Raw genomic sequence first — 25413 nt, forward strand, 5'->3', positions numbered from 1 at the left:
AGATACACCTAAAAATTCTTAAAATACACCTAAATATCTTCGTGTTACACCCAAATTTGTTGCAGAAAAATATTTTTCTCTAATGATTGAACACTATACATAATATATCTATCGGTCTTCAACCTTTAAATTCTTTGGATCAAGGTTCAGAAAACTGGACCGGTCATCAAACTGCTCTAGTCACTGGTTCATTGGTCTAATCGGTTCAACCGATGGTTCAACTGAAAAAACCGTTTTAGAATAGAATAATAAATAAATTATAAATACACATCCTAAAATATAATTATAGTCTGATATAAATCTTAAAATATCTTTGAAATTTAAAACACTACATAAAATATCATCAACCAAATACATATGATCTTATCAAAATCCAAACTCAAAAGTTAAATAGTAATAAAAGCATATCTAAATATTAAATCCCAACTACATGGTTTATCAATCATCAAAATTCGCAAGAACTTGTTACAAATCTGCTTCGGTGGGATGATTTTCACCTTCATTCCCACCCTGTTCAGCAGAAGAATCAAGAGATGCAGCATAAAGACCACTACTACCACCGCCACTTTGATATAAATCAGCATCAATTTCACCTAATAAAATAGACATGTTATGATGTTATCATTATATTATAAACTAACAACATTCTAATAAATCATTAGAAACTAAATATACTATACTCACGCAATAAGTCATCCACATTACTAGGAAGATCAGGCTCTTTCTCTACAACCTCTTCAGTCACCCAAAAGTCAACTTGACTGATGCTTTCATAATCAATTGGATCATATTGTGTCTTTTGCTTTCTTTTTTCTTTTTCCTTCCTAAAAAGTTAAATACAATATATGAAGATTTAATAATTTACAAATTTGTTATGATAAAGATTACAAATGAAACAATATGGTATTTCATGAAACATATATTACCTGGATTTAAGACGCAAATTATAGGTAACATAAACAATGTCATTCAGTCTATCATGCTCCAATCTATTTCTTCTTTTTGTATGAATCTGGACAAAAAGGCTCCAATTTCTCTCACACCCAGAAGAAGCAGATGCTTGACTAAGAATGCAATGAAAGATAACAAGAAGATATCAATTATAAAACCATAACATATTAGAAGATATCAATTAAGAACATAGGAGCATAAAACAAGTTACTATTAATTAAACAAATATTCAGCCATATTCTTACTAGGCTTAAGTTCAGATGCAGCTCGAATAGCTTCTTGTCTATCAAAACTTTTCTTCCGATCTCTATATAAATGTATTTCTTTCATTGCCTGAACTGAATCCAAATTGTTACACTTGCAATACAAGGTAACAAGATCAAGCAAACCTCGCATAACGTCAGGTGCTTCTTTATAATTTTCATTAAAAAAGAATTTAGGATTCAAGAAGTAAGCTGCCGCATGAAGATCTTTCTTCAAATGCTTGTCCTATCTTGAGTTGATAATATCTGTGTACGGCTGATATGCAGTCTTGGGCCAATCCATTCAATTACCTCAGAAAACAAATTACACAAGTGTGAAGCATTTTTTACCATACTGGAAGCATCTACTGATTTCACGAAGCACAAATCTTTAGAACAATATACCAAGAAATTGATTAACATTCTTTGTCTTTGATCTGTCCAACCATCAGCCATGAGGGTACATCCAGTTTCCTTCCATGCACTCCTATAACTATCAACTAGCATTTGGCTTTCTCTTTTAAGACCAGCCAACAAATGAACCCTTAACTTATCATAAGAAGGCCCCTTGTAACCAGGTCCAATACCAACAACACCATCCAGCATATCTTGAAAATATGGCGACATCACAATATTAAATGGAATTTTACAATCCAAAAGCCACCGAGCAAATCGTTTATCAACCTCGTGTATTGCCTCTTTGTTTTGCAGAACACTTTTAATACTTGGTTGAGCTCTTGGAGTTGTTCTTGGTGCAAACATAGGAGGAATGACTTTGGCTTTTTTCTTTGGATCGCCTCCAACTCCTTGCTGACTTGAGGTACGCTGCTGTTCCTGTTCTTCTTGAGCTATTGCCTCATCAATTGCATCATCTACCTCATCACCACCCTCTTCACCAAAACTTATTTTTCTTTTCTTTTTGTTGGTCTGAATATCTTTCAACAAACTTTCCATCTGTTTTTCCACATCATATGGAACTTTAGGACATTTTTTCACGCTCCAGTAATCTTTGCTAGATGTTTCTTCATCTTGTGAATTCTACCTCTATTGAAAACTTGTAGACAAAATAAACATTGATATTGTGGTTTTCCATTCACCATTTGTAGAGCAACATATTTCCAAGCTAAATCTGTTTTTTCCCTAAGGTTAGAAGAACTTTGTGACTGACTATCGTTAGCACTACGGGAATTAGGATTAGCAGCATCATTCGGAATAGGAGTATCGGCAGACATGTTATTATTCACAGAAGCATTGTTATCAGTAGTTACTTCTTGATTAATACTATCTTCCATAACTGAAATTAATAAAACATATATGAAAATAATAACAGCCACAACAATAAACATTAACAAATCTGCCTATACAATGAACATTAACAATTCTGCCTACAATAATTTTGCCTAAAGCAATTCAGCCAGTCAACAATTATGCAAAACCGAGTAAGTTTCCAGCATTAACAAAGTACAAAACAGAGTAACAAATTTCAGCTTATTTAGCAAAGGAACGAACAGAAATTGAGCAACAAATTTCAACTTATTTACAAAACAGAGTAACAAATTTGAGTAGAGGAACGAACAGAAATTGAGCTACAAACAGAAATTGAGCAACAAATTTCAGCTTATTTACAAAAATAGAGTAACAAATTTAAGCAGAGGAACGAATAGAAATTGAGCTACAAACAGAAATTGAGCAACAAACAGAAATTGAGCTGCAAAATAGAAGACCAGCCAGTTAATTTTCAGATTATTTATTTCTCATGCTAACCAACAAACGGAGGAAGTTCACAATTAAACTGAAATTTGAGTTCACAGAGGAAGTTCACAGAGTATCAATTTCACAGAGAAAGTTCACAGAGGCGAAGAACAAAGAAGATGAGCAGAGGACGAGTCACTCACCTGGGGTCGACGGAGGGCTACTGGTGTCGACTAGGGGTGAGCACGGGTCGGTTTGGTTCGGGTTCATAGTAAAATTAGAACCGAACCGATCGAAATATAATTGGTTCGATTTGGTTTGGATTTATGTTTTTTTGTACATGTACCCAAACCAAACCAAACCGATTAAGAATGGATTGGTTCGGTTCGGGTAATTGGGTACCCGATGACTTTGAAATTCATACAAAAAAACCAAATTTTTATCTTAAAAATTCAACAAGTACAATAAACATGTAACATCAATAGAAATAATCCAAACATGTTAAATACCAAATACATTAAAAACTAAACTTATTAACATCCAAACATATTAATAGTGAATAATCTTTGTCTAATGGAAAAGTCATATATATATTTTTTATTTTTTTATTTAATTAATATATGATCGGGTTCGCGGGTTGGTTCGGGTTCTGCACCCTCAGAACCGATATCCGAACCAATCACTAATAAAGACCATCGGTTTGGTTCGGATTGGACCCGATTACCCGTTGGTTCCAGAACTAATTTAATTGGTTCGGACGGGTAATCGGGTACCCGCTATCCGTGCTCACCCCTAGTGTCGACTGTTGAGGACCGCGCGACGATGAAGACGATGAGAGGGCTACTGCCTGCTGATGTTGAGAAGATGAAGACGATGGAGATGGAAGGCTACTGGGCAGGGAACCAGGCGAAGATGGAGGGTTACTGGGGCTGAGGACCAGGCGACGGTGGTGGCGTTGATGACCTGAGACCGCATCGACGAAGGAGGGCGACTGGGCGGCTAGGGTTCACTCTTCTCTCACTGTGATATGATTCAGAATCAGATGAATCATGAATGAATGGGGTCGGGGAAAGAAAGGGAGGGTGGGGTGCTCCACGAGCAGTCGGGTCGGGTTAAGGTTTTTTTTTTTAAAAAACAATAAAACGGCGTCGTTTAGCAGAACCGGCCGATCACCGATTCAGCCCAACCAGCCGGTTTACCAGTTCTTCCCAGCACGGTTTTTACAGGAGGATCGGACCGTTTGCGTCGTCGGTTCGCGGTTAAACCAGTCGAACCGGCTGGTCCGGTCTGATTTTCAGAACCTTGCTTTGGATTATTAACTCTACCAATCTCTTGCCAACTCGAATTACATGTCATTGTGATGAAGAGATCTAGATATCCATATATTTCTTACAAATTGTTAGAATATCTTAATAATTATTAAACATGTATCTCATTCTACATGTGAAAGACGCAGGTAGCTAGAATGATACATTTATCTGCTTTGGAAGCATGGATTTCATCCCTAACAACTATATCTTGAATCCTAACTCGTTGTATATATCACTCCTGATCTTATTATTAAATTAATTAATTAATTAATATTTTTATTTTATGCTCCTTTTAAAATAATGGCACGAGAAAAGTTGAAATTCAATATTATTTTAAAATATAAAACTCTTTTAATTTAATCAAAAAATAGAAATTAGAAATAATTGTTTTAGTTTTATCATAAATTATATCTATCCTATTATTTGTCAATAAAAACAAAAAATAATTACAATTTAAATATTAATAACCTTATAAATTATAAAAATATCTAAAACTAACAACTTAAGAAAGTGTATTTAAAAATTTAAAAACTAACAACCTAAGCAAATAACTTAAATTTTAAAAAATAACAAACTAAGAAAAACAACTTAAGCAAATAACTTAAAATTTAAAAGATAACCACCTAAACAAATAACTTATAATTTATAAATAAAGTTTTAAAAATTTCTAATAACGACACCTAAGTAAATAATTTTCAAGCTCAATGTATTAGCGTCATATCAGCAAAAGATTCTCCATTTTTTTCGAACTACTAAATTAGTTCAATTTTTTAGGAACGATAGAAAAAAAAATTAAGTATAGAAAAATATATATTAGTTTTTTTAAATAGTATAAATAACCTCACATTTTAAAAAAATAAGTAATTTCATTCAATTTAATCTAATATTTTGTAGTTAGCAAATTTGCTTAGAAATTATGCAAATAAAAATGATATTTTTAAAGACATTTTCTTACTTAAAAATTCAAAAAAAATTTATATTTTAAATTAAAAAGTTTAAACAAAGTGTTTTAATTAATAATTAGAAATTAGAATTAAGTTTTTTTAAATAATTACACATTAAAAATTAATAACTAACTTAATTATATCAATAATATTTTATATTAAAAATATAAAACTTTATGATATCAAATACTAAATTAGAAATAACAAAATATCAACGGTATAAATTGAAAAAAAAATCACAAGTAATAACCAAATAACATTAACTTATATTAAAAAAAAATTCTAAATTCCAAACATAAAAATTAAAAAAAAAAAACTTAAAAACGAATAATATTTTTACCGAACAAATATATGTTTGGCATTATTCTATTAGATAGACTTAAAAAGGGAATTATAAAATATGCCCATTCAAATTCTCAATTTTTATTCTCAAACTTGATTATCTTGCAAGTTGAAGTATCTCCTTTCGCTCCCGAATCTTCGGACTCCGAGAATAGTCGCTTGGTTGGTGTTGATTCTTAATCTTGTCTCTGTTCCGAATCGTGTTCCTTATTTTCGTAGAAAAATCGGCAAATTTTGAATAATGTTTGTAGAACTTTCCAGCTTCTTCTAGTGTCTTGAAAATCATTCCCACCTTTGGGGCAAATTTTTCATCCACAATACAGCTGGTTTGCATGGTGAACCAAAAGCTTTATTACGGTGAAACAATTATATAGTGCTCAGTGAATAAAATAGAATATATTCCTCTAATTTTTTTTACAGACTCATTTTTGACTCATTTTTGCATCCGAACCGAACACATGCTCATGGTGAAATAACTCTATAATAATTACCGAACCGAAAGGTTACTCACAGTAAACGAAAGATAATCCATTATACAAAACTAAATTTGAAACAACTCTGTCTACAATTTAGATATTATCAATTCAATTCAATTCAGATTCAGATCACCTCCATCCATTCAATTCAATTCAAATAAAATTAGCAATTGCATTCCATTAAATTCGATTCAAAATTCAATAATCCAAACCTCATCAAATTGATGCGTTTCGGAAGAATAATCCAAATCGCACTCATTTAACTGATTTGAAATTGATTCATTTATTGTTTCAAATTCAGAAGTCAGATCAAAGAAAAAAGAAGAAGAAGAAGAAACACGACAAAGCTAATTACGTCGAACTCAATCCAGATCCATAATGCAGAGAATAAGGAATTTTATTAGGTTGAAGAAGAAGAAGAAGAACATAAAAGAAGAAAGAAAATGCGAAAAGAGAACAAGGTTTACGTTGAGAAAGGTTTATCACGCAAAAAAGGTTTACGTTATATACATTATATGAGGCGCCTGTATAACAAACGACTGTGGGATGAGGGAACGCGTGTGTGGAGGAAGTTATTTGGATAACATCCATGTATGTAGAGCTTTTCTGTTTAAATATTTTTTAAATTTTCTAAAATTGATTTATTTTAAACAAAATATTTTTAAAATATCATTTAAAATTTAAGATCGAGCTACGTGCGTATTCTTCTTCTTGTGTCTTGTTTTATGAGGTGTGCATCTAAAGATCAAGATTCCTTCCTTGTTTGGTGAGTTCTACCGTGTAGAAAAAAGATTCTTTCTACACCTATAGAAAGACACATGTCGACATTGGAAGAGGGTAAGGAACTATACACGCAAAACTAGACAGTATGTTCTACAAAGTTGGGTCCCACTAATCTATAAGTTTGCAGTTTGGTTAGTCCTACAATAAAATATTCTATGTGCTAAGTAGATGCTGATCCATATTAATTACCATATTAATTATTCAATTGTATTTATCAATTTATTTATGTATTTTTTTCTTAGTAGGTGTAGATATTTATTATATCTTTTTTAAGTCATAAAAAAAGAGAAATATTTTAAAAAAGTCATTAAAAAAAATACAAAAATAATACGACAGGTTCAATGCACATTCACATGCATATTAGTTATTGAATAGCCCTTCTTAATTTTTATCAGGTCAAAATCACTTAAATATTTTTAGCACTCAATATAAATGTATCTTAAATTCAACAAAAATATGAAGCTTATACCTATTCGGCTATTCTTTTCACAAAATTAAAAATTAAAAGTTAAACGTAACAAATGCCTCCTAAGCAAGGAATAAAATAGGAACTTATTACAGTCATGCTTTTATGTACTTGTAGATAAATTTCAATCATCAAACATCACAATTTAAATAACTTAATGTATTTAAATTATAATTTTTTAAATATGAATGTCAAAGGAATGTAAATTCTTTTTTATTTTTTTTGTACATGACAAAATAAAAGTATGCATTTTCTGTCATAGTCCTGCAAATAGTGATGGACCCAGAAAATTTTAAGAGCGAGGACAAAAATATATATTTTAAAATAAATTTTGTTGAACATTATTAATTATATTAAAAATATAATAGAGATATAAAATATAATAGAGATATAAAATTTAAAAAGAGTTAGTGAGAAACAGACATGTCTTAAAATAAATTTTGGTTAACATTGTTAATTATATTAAAAATATAATAGAAATATAATAGTGAACACTTTCATTTTTAAAATACTATTTATTATATATAATTTATAAAAAAATATTTTTTTATTTCTAAAATTTAAACTTAAAATATTTTTTATTATTTAAAATACTATTTATTATATATAATTTATAAAAAAAAAAATTTTTATTTCTAAAATTTAAACTTAAAACATGTCTGTTTCTCACTAACTCTTTTTAAATTTTATATCTCCATTATATTTTTAATATAGGAAAAATTATTCTAAAGGACGGTTAGGAAGATTTAATTACTAAAAAGGACCTTTAATACTAAAATTATTAAGAAGGATCAAATTTTTTTATAATATTTAAAAAGAAGAACCAAATCTTTTTATAAAGAGACAAATATATCTTTAATTATTTTTTATTTATTTTTTATAATCTTTATGTTGATAAATTTTATTTCTCTTAAAATTTTAGTAATTTTTATTAATTATTTATTTATTTTTTTACTTTTGTGATCTTTATCCAACGAGAAAAAAAGACAAAAGATTAGAAAAGTAAAAAAATAAATAAATAAATAATAAAAATTACTAAAATTTTAGAAAAAAATTTGTTAATATAAAAATTACAAAAAATAAATAAAAAATAATTAAAGATATATTTGTCTTTTTATAAAGAAATTTGTCTTTTTTCTTAAATATTATAAAAGGATTTGGTCGTTGTTAATAATTTTAATATTAAAGATTTTTTTCAATAATTAAATCTCTCCAACGGTCTTTTTCCTTTCTTAAATTAATTAACTAATTAATCCCAAGTGAATATTCATTCAATATAGCGTTGAGAGTCAAACAACATATATTAAAGATTATAAAAAATAAATTAAAAAATAATTAAAGATATATTTGTCTCTTTTTTTTTTTGAAACAAAGGAAGCTCAACACTGTAAAGTGGAGCAAACAAGCCAAACAACAAGTACTACATGGAAATACATAACATCCCTGTCAATGCCGGCATTGCCATCAACAACCAAAAGGATCACTATCGGTCCATTCATTGTAGCTCAGAATTGTCCTCCTTATTACGAAGTCAACACCTGCTTCTTTATTATTATTGAAGATCCTAGCATTACGTTCCACCCAAATATTCCAAATCACTGCAAAGAACCTAGTCAGTCACCTCTTCTACTCTTGTTTTCGCTTATGCCAACCAGTCCAACTCTCAAACAGTTCCCTTATTGTACCCGGAATAGCCCAAACTTCACCAAAGAACCGCAACCAACTACACCACACCTGTCATGTTAGTTCACAGAGAAGAAATAAATGCTTGACCGATTCTACCTCCTTGTTACAAAGTACACAGATGTTATCAGTTGGCATAATAACGCCTAGCCTACTCAACCTCTCCTTGGTATTAACTCTACCCACAAGCACAAACCATCCAAAAAGCTCAATTATATTTGTCTCTTTATAAAAAGATTTGGTTCTTTTTCTTAAATATTATAAAAAAATTTTGTCCTTCTTAATAATTTTAGTATTAAAGGTCCCTTTTAATAATTAAATCTTCCTAACGGTCCTTTAGAATAATTTTCTCTTTAATATAATTAATAATGTTCAACAAAATTTATTTTAACATATATATTTTTGCCCTCGCTCTTAAAATTTTCTGAGTCTATCACTGTTTGGAAGACTATGACAGAAAATGCATACTTTTATTTTGTCATGTACAAAAAAAAAATAAAAAAAAATTTATATTGCCATGACATTCATATTTAAAAAATCATAATTTAAATGCATTAAGTTATTTAAATTTTGATGTTTGATGATTTAAATTTATCTACAATTACATGAAAGTATGACTGTGATAAGTTCCTATTTTACTCCTTGCTTAGGAGACATTTGTTACTTTTAATTTTTAATTTTGTGAAAGGAATAGCTGAATAGATATAAGCTTCATATTTTTGTTGAATTTAAGATATATTTATGTTGAGTGTTAAAAATATTTAAGTGATTTTGACTTAATAAAAATTAAGAAGGGCTATTCAATAACTAATATTCATGTGAATGTGCATTGAACCCGTCGTATTATTCTTGTATTTTTTTTAATGACTTTTTTAAAATATTCCTCTTTTTTTTATTACTTAAAAAAGATATAATAAATATCTACCCCTACTAAGAAAAAAATGCATAAATAAATTGATAAATACAATTGAATAATTAATATGATAATTAATATGGATCAACATCTACTTAGTATATAGAACATTTTATTGTAGGACTAACCAAACTGCAAACCTATAAATTAGTGGGACCCAACTTTGTAGAACATGCTGTCTAGTTTTACGTGCATAGTTTCTTACCTTCTTTCAATGTCGACATGTATCTTTCTATAGGTGTAGAAAGAATCTTTGTTCTACACGGTAGAACTCACCTTGTTTGTTTTTGTTGTTAAAAGGTATACAAGGAATTCACTCCTCACATTTCTATGGTATTTCCGGGAATTGAAATTCCAAGAGAGAGAGACTTGCATTGGGTCCCAAAGAAGACAAAGTTTTGGTGAGCCTCTGCTTTTGCAGAATATATTTTCAACATTATACCCCACAAAAATAATTATTACCATTGTGATAATGAAAAAATATGAAATAAACTAGACTTGTTTTGTTACAGGAGTCAAGGGGAATATGACTTGATTGGCCTTTAAAGGTACAATATTTGTCTTTGTCTCAATTACTACGATGCTTCCTTCCTCCAAAAAGGACTTTCAATCCAACTTCTCAGAATATTTCTTCTCTGCACACAGTCTCTTCCAATCTTCACTTCAACTTCGTCAATGGAGTGCAGGAGCATCCAAAGCATGGCATCAAGCAGCACAAGACCCAAATATGACGTGTTTGTGAGCTTCAGAGGTGAGGACGTACGCAACACCTTCGCTGATCATCTATTTGCAGCTTTCCGTAGAAACGGAATAGTTGCATTCAGGGACGATAGGAATCTGTTGCAAGGACAGCACATCTCCACTGAGCTGGTGCAAGCAATTGAAGGATCTCAGGTTCTCATTGTCATCTTCTCTAAAAACTATGCTACCTCTTCATGGTGCTTGCAGGAACTCGCTAAGATGCTTGATTGCAGCAATACGATAACAGAACCAAATCTGTTGCCTATTTTCTACGATGTGACTCCGTCTGAGGTGCGTAAACAGACCGGAAACTATGGGAAAGCCTTGGCTGAGCATGAAGAAAGATTCAAAGATAACTCAAACATGGTGCAACAGTGGAGGGAATCTCTGCTGCAAGTGGCCAATCTCTCTGGTTGGGATATACAAAATAAGTAAGTAATCTTTCCTAAATTCCATTACTATCTTTGTGAAATAGATTATCTATACATGAATAAGTTGATTAAACAAAATCACCTTTTATTGCTCTCGTTTTCTCTTTGTTTTAGGTTGTCTTATATAAGAAAATGAGCTTACAAGTTCATTTTCTCTTTGTTCTTTCAGGCAGGAGAATGGAGAGATTGAAAAAATTGTTAAAAGGGTAAGAAGCAAACTAGGTTGCAATTTGTCAAGTGTGGATGGGTTGGTTGGGATGCAATCTCGTGTGGAACAATTGGAAAACCTGATTGATTTCAACTCCGATAATGAAGTTCGGGTTGTAGGCGTTTGTGGCATGGGTGGGATAGGAAAGTCAACACTTGCTAGGGTGGTGTATGGTAGAAACCTTCATAAATTTGGTGCTCATTGTTTTGTTGACGATATAAGCAAAGTTTTTCGTGGAGTTGGTCTACTTTCTCTACAAAAGCAACTTGTTTGTCAAATTACAAATGGAGAGATCCAAGATATATACAATCATTACGAGGCTAATAGTTTGATAAAAACTATGCTACGCTGTCAAAAGGCTCTGATTGTTCTAGATAATGCTGATGATGTTGAACAGTTAGAGAACCTTGGCGTGACTCGTGATTGTCTATATCCAGGAAGCAGAATTGTAGTAACTTCTAGAGATCAACATGTCTTGAACTCTTTTGGGCTAGATCAAACATACAAAGTTCAACTCTTGAATGAGGATGAAGCTCATCAATTGTTCTGTGAAAAAGCTTTTAATGATAATATAATTATAAGTTGTGACGAGATTAGCAGAGAGTACAAAAAGTTGACGGATCTTGCACTTGAATATGCTCAAGGCCTTCCCTTGGCGATCAAAGTTTTGGGGTCATATCTACGCGGTCGAGATATCTCTGTATGGAGAAGTGCCTTAGATAGACTGAAAAATAATCCAAAGAAGGAAATCGCAGATGTGCTTCAACTTAGTTTTGATGGATTGGAACCCATGGAAAAGGAAATATTTTTGGACATTGCTTGTTTCTTTAACCACGAATATAAATTGTCTGTGGAAGACATGTTGTACTGTCGTGGTCTTCATCCAAAGATTGGAATAAGTGTACTCATCGATAAATCATTAATAACAATTGATGGAGACTATATTAGAATGCATGACCTGTTGCAAGAGTTAGGCATGAGAATAGTTCGGCAAAGTGCTCCAAATGAGCCATGGAAGTGGAGTAGGATATGGTGCAAAGAGGATTTTCAACGTATTATGTTTGGAAATACGGTATGCAGTTTTAAAAATTTTTCAATTTTATAGAGTTAATAGGTAATTGAAATAGTCTAATATTTTTGTGGCTTTTTTGTATTTAGGTAATTGATGATGTTAAGGCCGTTCAATTGAGGGGATTATATGATGAAGAAAGAAATATGACATTAAGAGCTGAAACATTATCAAGAATGAAACGACTTGAATTTCTCGAAATAAAAAGTGTTAGTTTTTCTGGAAGTTTTAATAGCATTTCTAGCGAATTGCGATATCTCGAGTGGGAAGAATATCCGTTTACGTATTTTCCATCATGTTGTAAGCTATCCAAGCTTGTGAAATTAGTCTTGCAAAAGAGCAACATCAAGCAACTATGGGATGGCACAATGGTACTACTAATAAATAAAATAAGCTTCAGATATTTTGAAGTTATCAAACAAATAAGTGAAAGTGTAATTAATGATGTTTGTTTTTTCCAATTGTGCAACAGTGTCCGGACAATTTGAAGGAATTGGATCTCTCTGACTCCAAAAATCTTGTGAAGACTCCAAACCTTAGCCAGGCTCCAAATCTTGAGGTGCTGATCCTTAGAGAATGTAGAAAGCTTAAGCACATACATCCATCAACTGGAGACCTAAGAAAACTTGTTGAGTTAGATTTGAGTGAGTGCACAAGTTTAATGAGCTTCCCCATCACTGTATTCGGTATATCTTCACTAAAATATGTTAATCTGAGCGGGTGCTCAAGATTATTTAGTGGGAAAGAGCTGGAAAATGGAAGTGAGAGTGGTATCCAATGCCAATCGACAGTATGGTCCACTTTTAAAAGGCTTAAGCTTAGGTTACCATTCCATTTCTTCAATTCTTCTAAAAGTAGATACAACCATGTGTTCCGTCTGTGGAGGCTTTCTGTGGCTCGCTTAAGCTGCGTGTATTCTCTTGACCTAAGTTATTGTAATCTGCATACTATCCCTGAGGCCATATCATCCTTACATTATTTAGAGATCTTAGATTTCAGGGGAAACAATATAGTTAGAGTACCTGATTTCATAAACAAGCTTCCCAGACTGATAGTGTTGAAGTTAGATAACTGCAAACGGCTAATGTATGTAGATGAGTTCCCGTTGCCATTCCCCTATCCAGCGGTAGAGCGAACAAAACTTGTGAAATGGGGAGAATTGAGGATGTGGAACTGCCCGAAAATAGTAGAGAAGGAAAGGCTGAGTGGAATGGGTAGTTCATGGATGAGAGAGTACATTAAGGTGCGTGCGTGTTGTTGTTGCCATTATTGCTGCTCTTGTTTACGGGCTGTGCATCTAATCATTAGGGTTGTTTGTGTTTTGTGGTTACAGGTACACAATGAATCCCTTGGTAGACTTGCTATTGTAATTCCAGGGAGTGGAGCTCCAATTCCAAGGTGGTTTAAGCATCAGAATAAGGGGGCAGATAATTCAATGTGGATAGAATCATTTCCGAATGCCAATGACAATGATTGGATTGGCATTGCCCTTTGTGCCGAGATTCTTGTTCAGTTTGCACCACCCGTTGCCATTGAGCTCTACTTTTACGACCAAACAGAAAAAGTCAATCTCAAGCACCTTGTTTGTCTTGAAAAGGAGGAGGAGGTGAGGGGTGAATTGGTTCACCTCTGCCTATTCTATTTTTCTCGCCAACTACTCATTCGGGATGGAAAGCAGCATGATCTTGATGGATCCCGCTTTGAATTCAAAGAATTTAACCACCGCTATGTGGAAGTGAAGAAGTGGGGAATGCGTGTGGTACTGAACCAGGATTTGGAGTAACCCAACTCTGGTAGATATTGATTTAGTTTGATTATTGCCCAATTCACAGGTATTCTTTCATCATCTCAATGTCCAATCTTTTCCAACCTTTGACATTTACATCACCAAATTAAACATTGTTTTTCTGTTTTCTTTTCCCATTCACGTAATCATTTTTCTTCAGGGTCTCTATGTCATTTTGAAATATAAACGGTTTATCTACAACTTCTCTATTTTTCTTTTCTTCCCGTGTTCTATATTTCTGCTATTGTTACTGTTATTGTCACTCTACGCTGCTATGTTATTCGAGTATGAAGCTTTTGAAGCTTGGCTGAAATTGTCTAATCTATGTCCTTGCTGCAGAGAAGAGGATTGAGATATGTTGAGAGTGATTCATAATTAATATGAGTAACTGGAACTCATCAGAGAAGAATTTGTTGGTGTTCATGCTACCATGTTGCTGAAATGCAATTGCCTTTCTTGGAAAAATTTGATGCAAATGGTGATATCCATGTTTCAAAATAAAGTAGTGGTCTTTATTCATGTGTAGAGACATTTTTAGTGGTTATTGGCTTTACTTCTATATTTGCCTCCACTTGATGTTATCAGTAAGTTGAGACTCTTGTTTGACTTCTATTTAAAAAAAAAAGAAAAGAAAAAGGAGACTGAGAAATGTGAATGTGATATGTAAACTCTGCGAGGCAGTAGAGTATTATATACGTTGTTGCAATTATCAATTATCCATGGAAAAGAACCAACTTATTTTGTAGCATTGTTGTATCAGTTGTGATTGCTTTGCTTCTAGCGGTACTTGCATATCTGTGAGCTTAATTAATGTAAAGATTTCAACATGCTTCACAGGACCTTGTGCAAGTGGAGCAGTTGCAAACTTTGCATAAGATTTTTTGAGTAGCCAGGTAAACTATTAAATGAAAAATGCTTATGAATGAAAAAGATAATAAGATAGGACGAAAAAGGTGTAATAATGCACATTAGCATTTATACCATATATATATTACCGTTTAATCTATGACATTGTCAATATACTAAAATGATCACACCAAAAATAAACTAGTAATAGTATTATCGATAACGCATGAACTAAAAGTTAAGATGAAGTATACAGACAAAAAAAAGAATAAACTACATAATTAATATGAATTAAAGTTCAAACTTAAAGCTTAAGTGACAAATCAAGCCCCGGAGACTCAGAACTAGAGGGTTCATTATCTGGCTTGGGATCCTGATCATCCTTTGCATGGCAAGTGAGACTTGTAGCAACATTGTTGGTAGAAGAATCTCCTAATTGGGAAGTATTTCCATTACCACCATTATCATCTTCTTTTCTCAAATTCGAAGAACTTGCTTGAATTCCACTAACCCCGCCTACTTCATTATTTGGTTGCAAACCCTCAATACTTAACCTATCAAGTGCTAATGATGATGATGAACCAAGAATCCTCTGCGTTGACCAATTATGATTACGACCAAACCTAAGACCAGCAGACCAAGGATAAGAAGGTTTGTGAATCATAGACTCCACTCTTACCCCAAGTGTCCTATTATAGGACCCATATAAAGATGGTGTGAAAAAGCTATGGTAAGGATAATATGGAAAGTGAGGGTGACCAAAAGCACCCGTGTCCATCCCTTGGCGACGTTTCGCTATCGCACGCTCTTGTTTGTGGGCATTTTGGTGCCCACCAAGGGCTTGAGAGGACGAGAACTCTCTCTTGCAAAAATTGCAAGAGAAAGTTTTCGGCTCTGAAGTCCTTTCTTTTTCTTCAGTGTTTTCATCTTTTCCTTCGTCAACATTATTATTATTAGTCCAAGTTGACGATGATCCCATCACCCTCTTCCCGGTGTTGAAAAAATCAAGCTCTTTCACGTTGGAAGAACATCGAATCGATGAAACATCGTTGTTGGAGAGCTTCACAAAATCCAACATCCTTTCCATATTATTATTGGAATTTGAGGCTTGGTCTGGTTCAGAAGCTAGATCATTGTCCCTTGTGTTGTTATCAATCCCTTGGAAGGTGGCAGAGATGCTAGAGGATTCAGAAGGACAAGCATCAGAACTTTGTGCTGCCATGGCTCAAGAGAGAAAGAGATGTTGCAATTTTGAATTTGAATACGTATTGATAGTGGCATGATTAAAGGTTATTTATATAAAAACTTGTATTGTATAGTGTTGATTAGAGTTTGTAGTTGTGCACAATATTAAAAGGTTTAATTTAATATACTGAGATCTTTATAATTACAGAAATCGGTTCTACTCTTCTAATTAATATCTTTGTATTAACTTAGAAAATCTTTGAATTAAATTTGACTGATTGGCTACGTGATTTGGGAGGGTTATGTGCTTTTATTGCTACTAATAATTGTGTGTTCTATTTTAAACTTTTAGTGCAAGTTGATAAAACTCGGTTATTACAAATAACTTGCTTATTTTGGTGTTTTATACAGATATCTTGAACAAATGAAAAATTACTTTCCTTTTTCAGCTGTCTCTTGCTGAGCAAACTTGTTTGATAAGGCAATTTTTATTACCATCTTCTGTCCACTTGTGTGGAATAAATTTTCACGTCTTAATGATTCGGTTCTAATTTGCAATTGGAAAGAATTGCTTGCACCGGTTCATCGTTACAATTTCAAAGTACTAAACAATAATATCTGTGTAAAAAAATTGATTTGATAATCTTCAACTAATTCGGGCTGTCAATTAAGTAATTTTCTTGAAGTTTTTTTCTCATTAATGAGTTTGCTAACGGAATGAGATCGAATCTTTGGTATTTAATTCTTGTTACTGTCGGATAACACTACCTCTTTAAAGAAGATACATGTATGAATGTATGTATGTATTTTTCCAATTTTAGAAAATAAAATTTGACTTTTGTTTTAGAATAAGAAAAAAAATGTTATGTGAGCAAATTATTTTTGTAAACAAGTTCAACAAGTCTTTTTTCTTTTTCTTCTTATGCCTTTGTTCCTTCTCAATTGATTTTTATTATGCCAATAAACTATTGGAACAATTTGTTTACAGTGGGATTTTACTTTAGAAGGTAAAATAAGGGAGTTTTATCGTTAGATCAAATTAGAACTAATTTTTCATTCAAAGGTGAATATTTGATGAATATTTTATTTCCTGATTATTTTCCACATTCACTACATTAATATTACTAAGAGTTGAGTTCAATCCAAATAGTTATATTTATTGCCAGAAATTTGCAAATAAAAGATATTTAGAAGAAGTAAAGATAAGTAGAAAGTAACCTACAATTTTTTTATTTTATATTTTTTAATTATTACCAAAATAAATAAATAATTTAAATTTAATAAATATATAACTATAAATATTATATATATAAAATTATAAATATTAAATTAAATATAATAATTTTGTGTTATTAACTTATTATCTATTCGGTATTAATAAGCTGGGGAGAATGAAGATCTGATTTGGTCAAAAGACACGGGAGCGTTTAATGGGATTTTTTTTTTAGACTGCAGGTGAATATTATGATTCAAGGGTTTCTATTTTTGGTAAGTTTCTGTCTGATATTCAAGGCTTTAATGCTCACAATGGTGGTTTTTCTACTGAAAAAGAAATAGTGGAAATTCAAGTGGTGCAATAATTGGTTCATGCCTGTCAATGGAGCTGATCGAAGTCTGACCCAATGGGTGCAATATAAGAATATGACAACACTATTGTTACCAGAATAATCATTAGTTAACTCAAGTTTCCAACAAGACATCATGAATCATGATTCAAGAGGACTCATGTAATGTGCACAACTTTATCAATATTATTATTAGCTTTGTTGACAACACACCTCAGTAGAAGATCTATTTCTCCCATTAATTATTATAAAATAAATGTGCAAATGATATTTATTATACATAATAGCTAAAACAACAGCAAAAAAAGACAGAAATAAGAAGTGGCATAATAATATATGCATGGGTGTGTCTTCACCAAACAACAAAGCTTTTCTGAATAGTTTGACTCTTGATAAACTCAATCAACCAAGTGAAAATGGAGTAACTATAAGCTTAGATACATCTCTCAACTTTCCTCTATCTAACCTTCAAATTTTCACTACTATCAAGCACACAGGAATACCAGAACTGACTTCAGTGACTTGTACAGAACACTTGGTAAGAAAGCAAGATAGGAATTTTTTCAATTCATTGCAAGCATCATATAGATGATATCGCACTACAGGGTATAGAGTATTCTTAGAAAAAACAAATGAGTTAGATTGTAAATTAAATTCCTCATAACATTCATCCTTCAATGGACAAGTTAGTGAATTCCCGGTTTAGATAGTCTGGATAGAATCATAGAAGCATTGATGAGATATATTAGGTAAAACAAGTTTCATAACTCAGTAAGGAAGAAACAAGGAACAAAATGCATTATTATATATATAGAGATAGTTACATCAAAAATGTTTAAAACTAGACAGAGTGTACAATCATACCTAACTGAAGAGATACATAAGTACAGTTAAGAATGCGTTCGACAGTTATGTGCAATTTTATGTCTCCTCTTGTAAATGAAATGATCCTTGGACATTACAGTAAATGTGGGGGAATGCATCATCCATCAACAATGAATTGATCTTCTTGATTGTCTCCCTCAACCCTGGTGTCACCATGAACCATTCCGTTTACATGATGCAAATTTTGCATCATTTGTGAAAGATAATGGTTGCTAGCACTAGTATGATCAGATAAACCAGCAGGTTGAGCAGTCCATTGTGAGAATATACCAAGTAACTGGCTAGTAAGGTTTTGTTGCTCATGAAGTATTCGGGTTTGCATTTGGCCCATCTCTGCTCGGTGCTGATTTAGCATCTCATCAACCCTCTTCTTCCATTCTAGCCTCCTGCAATTCATTCTCTCTTCCCGTTCCCTCTCACGAATCAACTCTTCATCTCTTCTTTTCCTTTCCATCTCTTCGTTCTCCTTCTCCATAGCTTCCCACTTAGGCATCCACTGCCTCCTTGCCTTCATCCTATCCTTCTCCCTCTCCTCCAGTCTCTTCTCCCACTGCTTATCAAGCTCCACTCGGACGTTCTCCCTCCTTTGTCTCTCCCTTTCTCTATCCATCTCACGCTGCTCAAATCGAGCCTCCATTTCCCTCAACTGTCTCAGCTGGTTAGCTAGAAACCTCCATGCCTTCTTTTCCATCCCCTTAACCACCTTCCTCTTCTTCTTCAAATTCAACCCCGTCAATTCCCCATTTTCACACACATACCCGTTCTCCACATCATCCCTCGCTCGACTGCCACCACTCCCATTACAATTCTCCTCCCCTTCCTCAACATCATACTCAAACCCCAAACCCATCACTTCATTGTCCATAGCAGCCCCAAAATCCCCATCCTCACCATGACCAATCTGCTCAAACTCAACTATATCCATTTCCCCACCCCCACCACCACCACTACCATCAATAAACCCATCTCCGTGATCATGATCGTGATCTCGATCCCCGTCAACGACCGCCATCAAATCACCACCACTACCATGACCACCAACACCAAGTGGGACATCCCCAAACACATCCTTGTACCTCAGAAAATTAGACCAATGCGTGAGTCCCTCCACCCAATCAAAATCACCATCACAATCCCCACCGTGAGAAGAACCGTTCTCCGACCCGGAGAACTCAGGCTTCTTGATCTTCTGCTTAACAAGGAGGTACTGGTGGCGCATGTTCTGCACTTTTGTGGACACGTCCTTCCAGGACCACTGCCAAGGGAACGCGACAGGGTCGCGGAGGTGGTGGATCGTGTTGACGTGACAGGCGATTGGCTTGAACTTCTTCTCGCGAGTTCTCATCTTCGCCAGCGTGCCGTCACCGACCATCTCGCCATACTTGTCGATTAGGGTTTTCTCCTCCGCTTCCGTCCATTTCTTCCGTCGAGGAGGAATCATCTCAAACCAATCCCGATTACGGTAACGTTAACGGTCACGGCGGTGAAGTTGGTGTTGGTGATGCTGCCTCCTTCTTCTTCTTGTTCGGCTTCGTCAAGCACCAAAACCTTGTCGTGTATCGATTCTGATTGCATCGAGAACGGGAAAATAGCGCAACTCGCTTGAATTTTGATTGGTTTCGAATTCAGAATTTTAACCTAGCGAATGAACGATTGATTGTCTCTGAAAATGGAGAGGAGCAACATGATGGCGGTGGTGGCTTACCTAGTGGAGCTTCGGAGGAGGAATCCAAATAGAAGGAGCTGGGCGCTGAGTGTGGTAACAACAATGATTTTCGCGGAAAGTTGGATTTTTCCTGAGGAAGTGAAACTAGTTGATGTGGCTAACTGGGGTGGGATTGAAACTCACAAGCACTCGTGTGCAAAGAAAGCAGAAAATTTCCCAGCTAATTTTACTTTTGCTTTCTTTCTTTTTATTTTTCTTTTCTTCAATTTTTTAAAATAAAAAATTTAAAAATATTTTTAGAAAATTTTAAACAACTGTGGGCATGCCGGAGTGGTTATCGGGCATGACTAGAAATCATGTGGGCTCTGCCCGCGCAGGTTCGAATCCTGCTGCTCACGTTTTATACTTTTATTTATGAATTAAGATTACAATCCATTATTTGTGCCTGTACTATTGCCCATTTGGCCTACAAGAATACGAGTTCAATCAAATTTTTAATTTTCATATGCAAACATGAAAAGGCAACAAGAATAAACTATAACAGGAACTTCTAAATAGGTTAAAACTTGCAAAGATCATAATCTCATGTTCACCCAGATTATTGTTAGTCTTTTGGCCAAGAATAAAACAAAAGTATCTGTTTCCATAATTTATTTCTACGAAAAAGAAAAATTATTCAATAGGAAAGACTAGGAGAAACTAAACTGTGGCATGTATCTATCTACAATTTCCAGCTATGCTTCCTGTAATCTTTCAAAGATGATGTATTCTTGGCTTTGCCATTTTTCCATTACAGCTTCATCTTTGAAAGAGCATTTAGCATAACCTTCATCAGATTTTTCTAAAGGGGAAAAGACAACCACTGCCGCACAGCAAGGTTTTAAAAGAAGTCCACCGCCTATATTGCTTCTGAGTCGTTTCTAGTGTGTTCTGGAGTTATGAACACAGGGGGAGGAAGTACCGGTTTCTCTCCCATGTCCTTAGTTTTGTGAAGGAGAAAAGTCCCGGATAAAATCGTGACAAAGCCGCACATCTCAGTGGCGATTTGCGATGCATTTTGCAAGGCCCAGTCCTGCACAGCACAAAAAAGAAACCACCAAAGTAGAGAAGAACTTCATTTGCAAAGTGCCAATACAGATTTTATGTGAAAACAGATCACCAGATTTCAAAGTATAATCTTGGAGTCTTGGTCTTTGAAATACAAATTAGAACCTCATTCTGAACAGAGTAGATTTATTTTTCTCTATATTCTAACTCTAGCACAGAGTGATCACTGGCTCAACTAATCAAATTCACATAATATGAAAATTCAGTGTGCCTAAATTTAGATGTCCATGTTCTCTAAAAAGTAGCCAGAGAGTACTGATTTATTGTTAATACCATAGGTAGTTATGTTTATCACATTTTCCACCTATGTTTTATCTTTCAATTTTACTTTGGCATGCACTCTGAAGAAGGCATTTTTATTTCCACAAACTACTAGATTTGAAGATAGTATCGCAGCTCTAAATTCTAAACAAAAGTAACAAATGTTTGGAACAAAAAATTCATAAGGGGCACAAAGGTAAAGTCACCTTAAACATGATCATGCTGGCAAAAATGGTAAATGTTGTAAACATGACATAGTAAACTGGTGATACGACAGCAGTGTTGAAAGTGTCCAATGCCTGCAAATGTTTCCAGATTAAACTAACTGCATTACAACTTACTTAGAAAGGCTCTTATCCCAAACTGCTAACTCAACATACTTATTTTAAAGACACAGACAGAATGCCAAAATGAGGTGAAGTTCTACCGTGAGTCCACTGGAGATACTAGAATAAATAAGATGCCATGCCATTCCTAGAATATTGCATCTCAAGCTTTATTCATCCGGGACAAATCAATTGTAATTGGGAAAAAACACTACAAAGCCTCTTGTTTAAAACTTTTTCAAAATGCTATATACTGAATTACACAATGAAAGCGGGGTCATTTAGCTAGTGATATCATGACAGAAACCTCAAAGAGAGAGAATGCATAATCTTTTTTTTTAGAAAAAGCCATGCAAATCACCATCTAAAACTGAGTCAAATTCTGCAAATCCTAGAAACAGCAGAAATGACTCTGGTTCTAATTCTCCAATAATCAGCAAATAGAATAGAATACATTACATCACTGATAAATATAATTCCAAAGATTACCTTGTTCAAGTAGTTAATCTGTAAAAGACAACATCCTAACACGATCAGTGTAAAAAACCAGGTCTGAAAGTACTTGAATTGATTTGTGCCTTCAAATGTAAGCTTCAGAGCTATTCCTACTGCTTTCACGCTCATAACCTATAGTATGCAACAACAAAGAAACAACAATAATTTTGACCATGCTAAGTTTATATGGTCAACCATGACGCATGAGAGTTGAAGATAATTAGTACCGTAATTGAGCCTGTGAAAGAACATATTCCAATATATACTATCATATGGGTCTGTCCATAGCGTGGAACGCAATAGAAAATGAGAAAATTAACCACAATGATCATAGCACAAGTGTACAAAATAAAACCTGTTCATGAGAAAAGAGGGGTGGGGGGGCAACGTTAGCCACACATATATGAATTGCTTGGAAGGAACTAGAAACAAAGCAATTAACGGTGAAAGCATACCTGGCTCTGTAGCAAGCTCCCAAACTTCCTTGACAGAGTGAATGATTCTTTCATGTGGAGCATGCAAAACAATAGTTGTAGATCCAACCACACAAAGAGCACATCCAAGCACACCAAAGATGTGCAATCTCTCTTTCAAGATAAAGTGAGCTAGCACTGCACTGCATCATGATATGAGTTCGTAAATTTTTCCGGCATCCACATTTTTATTATTGAAGTAACAATATGCCTCTCCTAAAAGTTATGCTATGAAGAATACCATGTCTCTTACCTGAAAATGATACTTAAGGCTCCTAAAGGGGTTACAAGAATCGCAGGTGCAAATGCATAAGCTGCAAAATTGGCTATTTCCCCAACTATCACTGCAAAAATTTAGACATCTATACAGAATTAGTTGAAAAAATTCCCTAAGAGAAAAATAACTACAGAACACTAAGAGTTAAGATGGGAAATTTTCTAGATAAAAGGCCTCAGCTAAGTATATATCTAAAACATGATAGATTCATGTAAGGGATCTAAGATAGTGGTGATCACTTCAGAATAGATGCTTTATTCTTTTGTGACACTGAAAAATTTAACATGTGCCAATTATGTTTTTCCCTCTTCCGGTCTTCCCCCTTGCTTTTGAGAGTAAAAAAGGGGCAGTGTCATTTTACAATTGCTTATCAAAGAATTACGTGAACCTTAGTGCCAAAGAGGTTAAGAAAAGTCCAATAATGTATTTCCTTTTTAATTAAAGATATTTCAACTATTTGAAATGCTTATGAAGACCAAAGAAAGATGAAACTTATCATCAAGTAATACAGCACAACATGCAAACACAACTTGTGCCTGAGGAATGTTACAATAAAATTAGGTAGCTTATACACTAAACAAAAGGGGCTGGGTTTCAGCTTTCAATACAGTAAAGGAAACAACCAGGGAAAAAAATCACTTACTTGAGATCATTCCAATCCACCAAAACGGTTCAAGTAGGTATGAATGCCCTCCAGTGGCTGACCAAACCAAAACAATTTCATTGATATTAGATATATTGATCTGATCTAATAACATAGCAAAAAGTGACAGTGACAGATAAAAGATAACTTAGAGAGTATGCTGAATAGACAAGAGACAATTGCCGCATTCTAAGGTCAAGTATTTTCAATAACACAGATGATAGCATGATATGAAAATTTCAACAGAAGAAAAAATAGGGATAATTGATGATGAGATCTATATATGAACCTGCTCTTTTCCCTGTAGTGGCTGCTCTTCGAAGCCCCATCTTCTTGATTATGAAGCTAGAACCAATGAAAACGCTGGACGAAACGGCCAGAATAAGGCCAGTAACATTGTCCTTGGTTGCCTCCATATATCACAATAATCACAATAATATACTAAGAAGCAGCTACAACAGCTCGCTCAACAAATTCACCTTTAGCTATTGATCTATCATCATGAACAAAAAAGTCGCATATTACACATACATCTTAAATTAAGAAATCAAACAGGATCGAAATTCGAACGTGAATTCACACAAATCATGAATCATGACATGAAAAGCAGTAACTGGATAGAAATTACAAGATCCGTGCTAGCGAAGGTAACTACAGTTCTCGAATCAGATTAGTTGAATTCCCCGTAACAGGATCTAGGTACGAGTGAGTGACAGAGAAGAAACACGATGATATGAAGAGAGATACGTACCTTCGGAAACAAGTTGGTAATGGGAGCTAGAAGAGCATGATTCAGAAGAAGAGAACGTGGAATTGAAATGAGTCCGTTACGCATGCATCCCCTCAAGAAATAATGATTTTCAATTTTTAATTATTGTTTTTTGAATTTTTGAGATTTTAAGATCGTCCGCAACCCGCGTGTTCCAATGCGAAATTGTTATAACGTGTTGTTTCGCTGTATTGTGTGACACTCTTGTGTATATATATCTCCGAGTGTGAGAGCGAGTTTTGTTGATACATTGCCTCTCCACTTTCCACTCAAGTATGATACATTTAGAATCACAAGAACCTAAGCCAATGGCATTTGGACAGATACTAATTTGCGAAGACCACGGATACTTTATACTTCCACAATAATAATCTATCAATATTGGACATCTTCTCATGTGCATTGCCCATAATATATATATATATATATAGAGAGAGAGAGAGAGGAGTGATAGGGCCAGCAGAATTTCAATTAGTTATCATCAATATTTTTAATAGTGTGAGATGACATTTAATGGTGTAGGATTAATTATTTTTCTTTTGATGGTTAAGTGCTGATCAGATTTTAACAAAAGTGCTTGTCTCGGTGCCTCCTAGATTTTTTCATATGAGCAATGTTAGGGGCCAGCAACTTTGGTATTTTGTAACCATCAATTGGCCATCAATAATGTTTTTAATGGTGTGAGATTACATCTAATGATGAGAAATCACTCACTTTTCTTTTGATGATTAAGTGCTGGTCAGAAAACACAAAAGTTGTTGGCCCCTAGACTTTTCCTTTTCATATATATATATATATAGAAAAGTCTAGGATACACACGGTATTTTTCAGCTCAATAGGCCAATGATTAAATTCATCGTGAATCTGAATTCTATTTA

The 25413-nt window shown here is 33.8% G+C and overlaps 3 protein-coding genes and 1 non-coding gene across 5 annotated transcripts; 2 read left to right on the forward strand and 2 right to left on the reverse strand.

The window, feature by feature from the left end:
* The first annotated feature begins 10319 nt into the window (after positions 1-10319).
* Positions 10320-14782, forward strand: LOC112736237 (disease resistance protein Roq1). The gene is made up of 6 exons (XM_072210975.1): positions 10320-10974; positions 11144-12254; positions 12341-12622; positions 12724-13494; positions 13585-14083; positions 14377-14782. Exons 1-5 carry the CDS (start codon positions 10478-10480, stop codon positions 14032-14034), a joined length of 3111 nt encoding a protein of 1036 aa, XP_072067076.1. The 5' UTR covers positions 10320-10477; the 3' UTR covers positions 14035-14083; positions 14377-14782.
* A 3630-nt stretch (positions 14783-18412) lies between these two features.
* Positions 18413-20569, reverse strand: LOC140178052 (uncharacterized). Its single transcript, XM_072213005.1, has one exon. It carries the CDS (start codon positions 19957-19959, stop codon positions 18616-18618), a length of 1344 nt encoding a protein of 447 aa, XP_072069106.1. The 5' UTR covers positions 19960-20569; the 3' UTR covers positions 18413-18615.
* On the forward strand, positions 20501-20582 carry TRNAS-AGA (transfer RNA serine (anticodon AGA)). The gene has a single exon. It is a non-coding gene; the product is annotated as a tRNA-Ser (tRNA).
* A 133-nt stretch (positions 20583-20715) lies between these two features.
* LOC112736238 (probable magnesium transporter NIPA1) lies at positions 20716-24944 on the reverse strand. 2 transcript variants are annotated; one of them, XM_025785607.2, is made up of 9 exons: positions 24518-24944; positions 24056-24259; positions 23767-23823; positions 23100-23190; positions 22829-22989; positions 22601-22728; positions 22368-22505; positions 21759-21851; positions 20716-21256 (listed from the first exon to the last, which is right to left on the reverse strand). In XM_025785607.2, the coding sequence occupies exons 2-9, from the start codon at positions 24180-24182 to the stop codon at positions 21083-21085; spliced, it is 969 nt and encodes a 322-aa protein (XP_025641392.1). In that variant the 5' UTR covers positions 24183-24259; positions 24518-24944; the 3' UTR covers positions 20716-21082. The 2 variants fall into 2 exon arrangements, with proteins under 2 accessions (XP_025641392.1, XP_072069107.1); XM_072213006.1 differs by lacking the exon at positions 21759-21851.
* Between the last annotated feature and the right edge of the window lie 469 nt (positions 24945-25413).

The sequence above is a fragment of the Arachis hypogaea genome, chromosome 13, assembly GCF_003086295.3.
Source record: "Arachis hypogaea cultivar Tifrunner chromosome 13, arahy.Tifrunner.gnm2.J5K5, whole genome shotgun sequence".
NCBI classification, from domain to species: domain Eukaryota; kingdom Viridiplantae; phylum Streptophyta; class Magnoliopsida; order Fabales; family Fabaceae; genus Arachis; species Arachis hypogaea.